This window comes from Sinocyclocheilus rhinocerous, unplaced genomic scaffold (assembly GCF_001515625.1).
Source record: "Sinocyclocheilus rhinocerous isolate Xijiao unplaced genomic scaffold, SAMN03320098_v1.1 scaffold458, whole genome shotgun sequence".
Classification (NCBI taxonomy): domain Eukaryota; kingdom Metazoa; phylum Chordata; class Actinopteri; order Cypriniformes; family Cyprinidae; genus Sinocyclocheilus; species Sinocyclocheilus rhinocerous.
In genome coordinates, this window is record NW_015664005.1 from 48,257 (window position 1) to 59,314 (window position 11,058).

The 11,058-nt window shown below is 37.1% G+C and overlaps 1 protein-coding gene across 1 annotated transcript in view; it reads right to left on the bottom strand.

Annotated features, from left to right (window-relative positions):
• The window catches only part of LOC107729053 (cysteine dioxygenase type 1-like), a 17,655-nt gene extending 8,900 nt beyond the window's left edge, over window positions 1-8,755 (bottom strand). Inside the window, exons 1-4 of the mRNA XM_016539402.1 lie at window positions 8,561-8,755; window positions 7,588-7,665; window positions 5,210-5,367; window positions 4,960-5,129 (exon numbers count right to left, since the gene is read on the bottom strand). Coding sequence (XP_016394888.1) covers window positions 4,960-5,129; window positions 5,210-5,367; window positions 7,588-7,665; window positions 8,561-8,730 — 576 coding nt within the window. The 5' untranslated portion in view covers window positions 8,731-8,755. The remainder of the gene's footprint in view (window positions 1-4,959; window positions 5,130-5,209; window positions 5,368-7,587; window positions 7,666-8,560) is intronic.
• Between the last annotated feature and the right edge of the window lie 2,303 nt (window positions 8,756-11,058).

Consider the following 11,058-nt stretch of genomic DNA (forward strand, 5'->3'; position numbering starts at 1 on the left):
TCCGTGGGCTATACTCGGGAACAGGAGCCTTTCCTGGGCTGAACTGGGGATCAGGAGCCCTTCCTGGGCTTAACTCGGGATCATGAGCCTTTCCTGGGCTATACTCGGGAACAGGAGTCCTTTCCTGGGCTGAACTGGGGATCAGGGTAGCGCTTACGTGGTGCTGGCACAGGAGGGTGCTCTGGAGGAGCAGGCACAGCAAAATGCTTTCGAGGAGTTAGCACTGGAGTGAGTTTTGGGGCTGGAGCAGACACTGGAGCGAGCTCTGGGGCTGGAGCCGACACTGGCGCGAGCTCTGGGGCTGGAGCAGACACTGGAGCGAGCTCTGGGGCTGGAGCCGACACTGGAGCGAGCTCTGGAAGGCGCTTACGAGAAGCAGGCACTGGGGCCTCATGAACGCATGGCGGGCTTGCCATATTAATGTTCGTTGGGCTTGCCATATTAACGGCCGGTGAACTAGAGTAGGCCGCGGACGGCGGGCTGGTTCTGGCTCGGGGCAGGACGCTCTCCAGACACCGGAGGATTCCTTCCCTCCAGCTCAGTCCCGTGGTGTCTGGGAGGTCCACGGGGCGATGGTAGTTGGCCCCGAGCCAGAACAGAGAATTAATGGTGGCGTCATCGAGGGCCGTAGGTAGCGACGGCCTGCAGAGCTCCCAGGAATACTCGACAAAGGGGAGATCTAGGCGAGCTAAGGCGGAGAACCGAGCGGCAATTTTCATAGCCGCGGGGAAAACAAGGAAAACAAAAAACTTCTCAAAAGGCGGAAAAAAACAAACGCGAGGAAAAGTCGCCGCTCACTCTTTGTTTGGGTCCGGAATTCTGTCACAGGTTGCTACTGTGAGGAGCACGGAGCGAGGAACGAGGAGACCAAGAGTACAAAACAAAGGAGTTTAATTCTTTTTTTCAGGGAATCACACGTAGCACAAGGAGTTGACAAACACACGTGAAACCCTTTATGTGTGTATTTATATATACATAAAAAATACACACAGTACACACATATATAGTATGTAAACATAAACTTTTATTTTGAATACGATTAATCGCAATTAATCGTTTTGCAGCCCTAAATTAAACTAAATGAAAATGAGAAATTATGTTATTTTATGTTATTTTATTTAATTATGTTATTTATTTCAGCTAGAAGTTAATTAGCTGAAATAAAATACGTTTAGGTATTAACATCCATTTCATTTCAAGTAACTGATTTTTTTTTTTTTTTGGTTTTAGTATAAGTTTGCTATAATAATATGCCTGTGTTATGAGGTTAATTTCTTTAATTTGCATTCACGTGTTAAATGTTTCCATCCAGAGTTTCAAATTTAACTTGCGTGGAAAATGAATATTTTGGCAGAAAACATTTGTAAATAAGCAACATTTTCATCCCATGTTTTCAATCGAACAAAATTGTCACTTTCTGGGAAACTAGCTCAAAGAATCAATAACAAAAATGAAAGTTGTGGCTCTTTTTTCCTCACATAATAAATGACTTGCTCCAGACGAAACACAGTAACAAACGCTGACATGTTCTCTTGCATTCAGATGCCTGATGTTTGGTAACGTGATCTTTGAAACAGCTCTGGGAGCTAATCATACAAAATCTTTTAAACTTTAGTTTAGGGACCAACTCTCAATTGCTTATTAGCATGCCAATTATTAACTTATTGGCTATTTATTAGTACTTATAAAGCACATATTCTGCATGACCATATTCTACATCCCCAATCCTACCCAATACCTAAACTTACCAACTAACTATTAATAAATTAGGAGTTTATTAATACAAAAGTCGTAGTTAATGGTTTGGTAATGGCGAGAACTGGACCTTAAAATAAAATGTGACCAATTTTGCTCAAGTATTTCAGAACTATTAAAACAAAGTTTGAGATGCTGTGCAGTGAGATCGGTCGCTGGTTATTATATGATCTGTTCATGAGTTTCCATCGTAGTTTATTGACGAGTTTCAATTGTAGTTTATCCATTTAGTTAAAAAATATCCACCTCAGTTGAGTGTATAAGTTTTTAATGAGAATTTTAATAATTTTATGCACATCTTGGCATAGTACAAAACAAAGGAGTTTAATTCTTTTTTTCAGGGAATCACACGTAGCACAAGGAGTTGACAAACACACGTGAAACCCTTTATGTGTGTATTTATATATACATAAAAAATACACACAGTACACACATATATAGTATGTAAACATAAACTTTTATTTTGAATACGATTAATCGCAATTAATCGTTTTGCAGCCCTAAATTAAACTAAATGAAAATGAGAAATTATGTTATTTTATGTTATTTTATTTAATTATGTTATTTATTTCAGCTAGAAGTTAATTAGCTGAAATAAAATACGTTTAGGTATTAACATCCATTTCATTTCAAGTAACTGATTTTTTTTTTTTTTTGGTTTTAGTATAAGTTTGCTATAATAATATGCCTGTGTTATGAGGTTAATTTCTTTAATTTGCATTCACGTGTTAAATGTTTCCATCCAGAGTTTCAAATTTAACTTGCGTGGAAAATGAATATTTTGGCAGAAAACATTTGTAAATAAGCAACATTTTCATCCCATGTTTTCAATCGAACAAAATTGTCACTTTCTGGGAAACTAGCTCAAAGAATCAATAACAAAAATGAAAGTTGTGGCTCTTTTTTCCTCACATAATAAATGACTTGCTCCAGACGAAACACAGTAACAAACGCTGACATGTTCTCTTGCATTCAGATGCCTGATGTTTGGTAACGTGATCTTTGAAACAGCTCTGGGAGCTAATCATACAAAATCTTTTAAACTTTAGTTTAGGGACCAACTCTCAATTGCTTATTAGCATGCCAATTATTAACATATTGGCTATTTATTAGTACTTATAAAGCACATATTCTGCATGACCATATTCTACATCCCCAATCCTACCCAATACCTAAACTTACCAACTAACTATTAATAAATTAGGAGTTTATTAATACAAAAGTCGTAGTTAATGGTTTGGTAATGGCGAGAACTGGACCTTAAAATAAAATGTGACCAATTTTGCTCAAGTATTTCAGAACTATTAAAACAAAGTTTGAGATGCTGTGCAGTGAGATCGGTCGCTGGTTATTATATGATCTGTTCATGAGTTTCCATCGTAGTTTATTGACGAGTTTCAATTGTAGTTTATCCATTTAGTTAAAAAATATCCACCTCAGTTGAGTGTATAAGTTTTTAATGAGAATTTTAATAATTTTATGCACATCTTGGCATTTCCATCCAGCATTTTTCTATGCAGTATTCCAAACTTTGCATGAAAATACATGGATGCCCTAGTAAACAAGTAATATATTTAAAATACATTTAATTCATACTAAGTATACTTCAAATCTTTTAACATATTTACTGACATACCGCTCTAGACTTACTGATGTAGAAATTATAATGAAACTTTATTTTGAGTACTTGTGCACAATGCACATTTCTTAATATTAAACCTAAAATGTTTTGCATCACTATTGATGAGAATCTTTGAGTAATATCAGTCTTTGAATGCAAGATATTTAAAGTGTACCTGAAGTATACTTGCAATAGTTGCACTTTAGCACAATCAAATGTAATTAAGTATATCTTTAATTGGACTTCAGCACTACTTCCACACAATTAAAGTGCATTAAGTACAAAATTTGGGACAAATATAATGTAATTTAATGGAAAACTATGTGAATGGCGCTCTGTTCCACGGCAGGATTTTCTGTCGGCTGCATTTAAATGCGCGTTTGAAGTTTCCCGCTCTGTGCGCGCAGTGTCACGTGTCAAAACAAACAACACTTGCTGTCAGTGATTTCTGCCTCTAGAGGTCGCTCTCGTACTGTATAATGGCAGTGGACCCGTCTCAGCCACTCCAGCAACGGAAAACTATCGGCATGGTTTTTTGCCGATAACCGATATTTCCGCCAATCAACTATCCATGCCGATTAATCGGTTGACCTCTAACTGAGACAGATCTATTTTCAGACCTACTGATCTAATATAATGTTACACATCAGATTTTTACCCAACCATTAACTAACATTCTTGTAAGACATAACAGATTATGTTTGTGTGAATATCGGCAAGACATATTTCACAATAATGTACTTTATAGGGAGATCGCGCGTCGTATGCATGTGCTTTGCAAATGTCAGTCAGCGCAATTGTTTTGTTTTCATCAGCATGGGTTTGAAAATCATATTTCACTGGTTTGGACTCAATTTGATATGAATATTCACAAAGCTGGAACTTGAGAAGCAGTACTCCTCTCAGAAAACGTACAAATAGAGATGATTTTAGATGTTTAATTACTATTTGGAGCATTGGGATCGCTAGAAGAGGGCTTAATGAACTCATTTTTGTGAAAACCTCAAATTCGACTTCAAATTCACTTCTTTTGCCTGTAGCTCAGAATTAGACCGTGCGCATTCACACTCATTCTGCCAGCACTGCTCACATATGTATTTAAGATATATGTGTCCCTGCAGCACAAAAGCAGTCTTAAGTCGCTGGGGTATATTTGTAGCAATAGCCAACAATACATTGTATGGGTCAAAATTATACATTTCTCTTTTATGCCAAAAATCATTAGGATATTAAGATCTAAGTTATAAAGATCATGTTCCATGAAGATATTTTGTAAATTTCCTACCGTAAATATATCAAAACGGAATTTTTGATTAGTTATATGCATTGCTAAGAACTTCATTTGGACAACTTTAAAGATGATTTTCTCAATATTTAGATTTTTTTGCACCCTCAGATTCCAGATTTTCAAATAGTTGTATCTCAGCCAAATATTGTCCTATCCTAACAAACCATACATCAATGGAAAGATTATTTATTCAGCTTTCAGATCTAAAATTTACCCTTATGACTGCTTTTTTGTGGTCCGGGGTCACATATTTAAGTATATTTATTTTTCACTGCAGAGCGTGAAGATGACTTACATACGGCGTCCTCTTGCCGAACTTGCTCCAGAAGGTCATCTTGGCGCTTTTGTGGTGTCCGGTGCGCTGGTCAAACGTCCGGCACGTCTGGAAGGGCGGGCTGTAGAGGTGCAGAGAGACTGCCGTCTCCGTGTGGCTCACGTTCTCCACTCGATGAAGCCCGAGGGAGTCTGAAACACACCGAGCCCATCGTCAGACTCTTCTGATCACACAGTCATCCCCGCTCCGTCGTGTCTCACTCATCTCTCACCGTTGATGTAGGCACACTGGTTCTCCAGCAGCACCTGCTGGGACTTCTGCAGCATGCCGGCCTGAAGCTTGCGGTCGGGCCAGTCGAAGAGCGTCTCCTTCAGCTGACCCTGGAGCAGCTTTAGGAAGCAGTGCGAGTCTGTGTGATCGTGGATGCTGCTGCAATCATGCCAAACACAGGCCAACTCAGAAACACAACAGATTAATAACCATTTCTTGCTTTCTTTAGTACACTGTGAAAATGATAGGATGTGTAAGTCATATCAACATACGCTTTTCCTTTACTTTAACTCATCAAAATTATTTTACTGTGTCCTTGTTACATATGTTACATGTACTTACTATTATACCGTTTTTTGGTAACACTTTATTTTAAGGTGTCCTTGTTACATATGTTACATGTACTTACTATTATACAGTTTTTTTTTGGAAACACTTTATTTTAAGGTGTCCTTGTTACATATGTTACATGTACTTACTATTATACAGTTTTTTTTTGGAAACACTTTATTTTAAGGTGTCCTTGTTACATATGTTACATGTACTTACTATTATACAGTTTTTTTTTGGAAACACTTTATTTTAAGGTGTCCTTGTTACATATGTTACATGTACTTACTATTATACAGTTTTTTTTTGGAAACACTTTATTTTAAGGTGTCCTTGTTACATATGTTACATGTACTTACTATTATACAGTTTTTTTTTGGAAACACTTTATTTTAAGGTGTCCTTGTTACATATGTTACATGTACTTACTATTATACCGTTTTTTGGTAACACTTTATTTTAAGGTGTCCTTGCTACATATGTTACATGTACTTACTATTATACCGTTTTTTGATAACACTTTATTTTAAGGTGTCCTTGTTACATATGTTACATGTACTTACTATTATACAGTTTTTTTTGGTAACACTTTAATTTAAGGTGTCTTTGTTACATATGTTACATGTACTTACTATTATAATAACAATACATAATGCATAATTACTTGCAAGTAACCCTAATCCTAACCCTAACCATATAGTAAGCACAAGTAGTTAATTAATATTACTCGGTACTTAAATATATACTTACACTGTAACAAAGACACCTTAAAATAAAGTGTAACCAAATAATTTAACCCATTTCATCTTCATTCTTTAAGTTACAATGCGTCAAAGACAAAACAAGTGTCCACATTGCCTTTACAAAAGTGATTTTGCATACACAGAAAGCATATTAACGTGCCCACTTTAATGTTTTAAATCACGTTTTTGAAAATAAAATATGGGTAAAATAATGTTCATTAACATAACAAATATGTAAGAATTAAACAACATACTTATCCTGACCTGTACTTTCTAAAATATATAAAAGAATAAGTGATCATACTAAATTTGATTATATATTTAAAGTGATTAAAAACTGACAAATGGGTAAGATCTAGTGGTTTAAAGGAAACTGGCAAAGATTGGGAAAGATTTAAAATGATCCGTGAGTCTTTTAATATCGTTAATAATTCTGGTACAGAAGAAAACAAGGTAACTGTGACTTTTTATCTCATAATTCTGACTTCTTTTCTCAGAATTGTAAGATATAAATTTGAGTCATAATCTACAAGGGACTATTTTCTTATAATTGTGTGTTTATATCATTCGATTCTGATGTTATAACACACATTTGTGAGTTTATATCTCGCTATAACAAGAAAAAAAAGTCAGAATTGTGAGATAAAAAATTGCAATTACCTTTTTTTATTTTTGCTCAGAAAACAAATAAATAAATAAGCGGGACAAATTCTAATGTTCTGGGGTTTTGATGCTTGAAAACCCCTTTTCATCTCTGACCCTTATACCAGATTCATCTAGACAAGATTTTTTAACAAATTACTTGAAATGAATCATACAGCCAATCTGATTATACTTCAAATGTAAGGAAGCAACTGAACTGGAGTTTTAAAGTTGAATTAGTTGCAAATGAGCTAATTTTAGCAACAATGCAGACATCCTGACGTGCTATTGTCTTCCTTTTTTGTTCATATTCCACAGTGAATAATTGCTTATGCTTTTATGAGGTGACAGCGTTATTTTATCTGCGATTTAATCTGCTCCACTGTGCATTTATTAAAGGCTTTGCGTGTATTATTAGGGCCCAAGCCAGAAAGGCGCAGGGCCCTATTGATCCCCTAAGGATTATTATTAGCTGTCTTTATGACCTGACTAATCACAAGACACTGGACTCTACTATCAGGCCATTATCTGTCTGTTAATATCTCTAATTCATTGACGCATGTTCAGTCATTGATCCACTCGTGATCCCAGGCTTCTGCAGGTCGAAAGGTAAACACAGACCGAACACAACAGTGATTTAACATCAGTGTGAATGAGCGGCTACCTGCCGTGTCCTTCACCCCAGCACAAGATCATCAGGTTGAACTTTCCATTTCCCTCATCCACAAGATTCCTGGTGTATCTGTAAAGACACAAGGGACTTTAATCAGTCAGTTCAATGCAAAGCTGACTCTCAAACAGCAGAAGCACACACTCAATCTGCAAAACCATATACTCAAGTCTCAGACTTCAATTTCATAAAACACTTTTTGCAAAACACAACACACAGTTCTCTATGTAACACACACAAAATGTAACAGGAAGTATCTTTTTCAAACACAACCAATCAGAAAGCCACACTAATAACTCACTAATAAAGTAAAAAAAAAAAATGAGGCAAAGTTTTGAAAATGTGTGTAAGCATTTGAAAAAAACTGTAATATTCATATTCATATCAGTAAAGTGAGTGAACGGGAATGTCCTGCATCAGAGGCAGCATCGAACAGTCCGGAGAGAGCTGGATAAAATGTATCTCTGGAGCGTTTGATGAAGCCGCACGAACAGCGGGTGTGCGCCAGGAGCCGCGCTCTGATTGGCCCGCGTCTTCCCCGCCCCCTGGAGCGAAGCCACGCCCACTGGCAAACCATCAGCGGAGGCAGAGCTCCAGCAGCGCAGCGCATCTCAAAAATAAGGGAAAAAACTACACATTTCATTCAAACCGAGCAATAGTAGGCCTATGATTAGACGAGACCCAGTAATGCTCCGACTTAAAACAAGAAAATTATTTGAGCGATGTTTGGATTAAAAGTTAACTCATTAAAACCCAGTTCACGTTCAGTTCGCGTCAGCAGTGCTTTCTGTTGGTGTTTACATCTGATGCTTTGCGCGAGACGGAAACCTTATGTTAAAAACAAACGAACACAAACGAACAAAACCCTTGTTGTGATTGTAAGCATCTCGAAATAACAGCCTAAGAATAATAACTAACAGTAATAAATAATATCGTTAATGATGATGATCATAATAATAATAATTACCTGTACTGGTCAAATGTAGCATATTTCATCCACTCGTGAGGTTTACTTTTATAGGACTCCATGATGCTCTGCACCTCCTCCACATTGACGCTGTCGCTTTCAAAGAGCTTGTGGAGAGTTTTGATCAAATCCTCCAGAGTCTCTGGCTTCATGAGCTCGGTCTGCTCCATCTCCAGCGCTGCTGTGCTGTTCGAGTCTCGCTGAGAGAGAGAGCGCAGGCTCTTATGCATCCAGCACAACTTTAATGGACGCTACCATGAGATGAGATGGGGGTCCGCGGACTGCAATTACAGCATTTCTGCGCAAACTCTCATGTAAACGTGCACTTTAAGCTATGAAGAAGACTTTAATAAACCATTAGAGCTTTAACAAACGAATACATGAGAGACAACAAATATAATTTTTGTTTGTTTATTAATCTTTGTCAGCGGACCTCCCCCATTTCAGTTTGGATTGACCCGCTTTACTCAAAGGGTTAACGTTCCTCAAACATTATTATTAACTTCATATTTACCAGTAGTTCTATCTCTATCTTAACATATAGAAAAAAAGATAAAAGCGTCATATCAGTCATATTTTGATTTAATGAAAAACTTTTTTTTTTTTTTGTCTGTTCACGTGGCACTCTCGGAAATTAATGAGATTTTTTTAGAGATGTTCTAGAATTCTTAACGTGAAAAGAAACTGAGCCGGTGAACAAATGCCCATCAACTGAGAAAATATTTATTAATTTACTTACTTGCTTACAAAGATTTGTTTTAGAACTACAGAATGTTATTGTGCATTTTAAAGTGTTCCTATGTCATCGAGTGTTTTGACGCCATCATGTGGATCATAGTGAAATAAATCCAGTTCATAAACACTAGCAATGGGAGAAACAATCACACTTTACTGAAAAACCCGAGAAACCATCATTATTTAAAAGCGTTGAATCAAAACCAAATTGCTTCACAAAATGATTAAAACTGCTTACTCTGGTGACTCCTGCTGGTCAGAAAGGTGTAAATGCAACTAAAACTCTTTACAACCTTTACAGTTTTTTTCAACTGTTTTCACACATTTTCAAAACTTTGCCTCTTTTTATCAAAACTTTACACACAAATACAAGAACTGCACACGCAAAATGCAAAAAGCCTCACATCTCTTGCAAAACGAAGCACTGCATTCAAAATATCACAAACACATCTCAAAAGCAAACATTTGTCTTACGTTGCAGACACCTTTGCCATAATGTTATATTTCTGGATATATCATATGCACACAGTTATTCAAAACCTGAAGCTTTTCGTTCATGAGCTACATTTCTGTACAAGATTGAAAGCAAACTTTTAAGCATTTGTGGTTGTGAATACAGTATTACACAGAACGAAAGAAAAGAAACACATGTGTAGATGTGTGTTGTGTTCAGTGAAGCACATGTGAGGAGTTATTAGTGAGGCTTTCTGATTGGTTGTGTTTGAAAAAGATAATTCCTGTTAGATTTGTGTGTGTTACATAGAGAACTGTGTGTTGTGTTTTGCAAAAAGTGTTTTATGAAATTGAAAACTGAGTCAAAGGCTGAGAATTAGTGAATGGTTTTGCAGATTTGGTGTGTGCTTCTGCTGTTTGAGTGTCAGCTTTCAGAAACTGTGTGACACGTAAAGAGTTTGTGTGTAAGCAGATGAAAACAACTGTAACTACTATTATTCATTTTAATTATAAATGTCTCATTAAAATGTCTTAAAATGTATAAAACTGATCTGAAATCAGGTTGAAACTATAGACACTTCTTAATCTCTTTCACTGCTGAGGTCAGCGAACCTGGATGATTCATGTGTTTACAGAGATCATCGCTCGCCGACGGTGAACCATTAAAACTGAGATCTGAATGATTCGCAATATGCGCTCCGAAGTACAAATGATTCGTGAACCCGTTCCAAAGTCCCGATCTGAATCAAAAGATTCCCGAATCTGTTTTGAAGTCCTGAACTGAATCAAAAGATTCCCGAATCTGCTCTGAAGTCCCGATCTGAATCAAAAGATTCCCGAATCTACTCTGAAGTCCTGAACTGAATCAAAAGATTGCCGAATCTGCTCTGAAGTCCCAATCTGAATCAAAAGATTCCCGAATCCGCTCTGAAGTCCTGAACTGAATCAAAAGATTACCAAATCTGCTCCGAAGTCCTGATCTGAATCAAAAGATTCCCGAATCTGCTCTGAAGTCCCGATCTGAATCAAAAGATTCCCGAATCTGCTCTGAAGTCCCGATCTGAATCAAAAGATTCCCGAATCTGCTCTGAAGTCCCGATCTGAATCAAAAGATTCCCGAATCTGCTCTGAAGTCCCGATCTGAATCAAAAGATTCCCGAATCTGCTCTGAAGTCCCGATCTGAATCAAAAGATTCCCGAATCTGCTCTGAAGTCCCGATCTGAATCAAATCACGATACAGCAGGCACATGCACACATAGACATCAAAGGGGGCTTGAGCACCTGCCCTTTACGTGCCCTACGTGCCCTT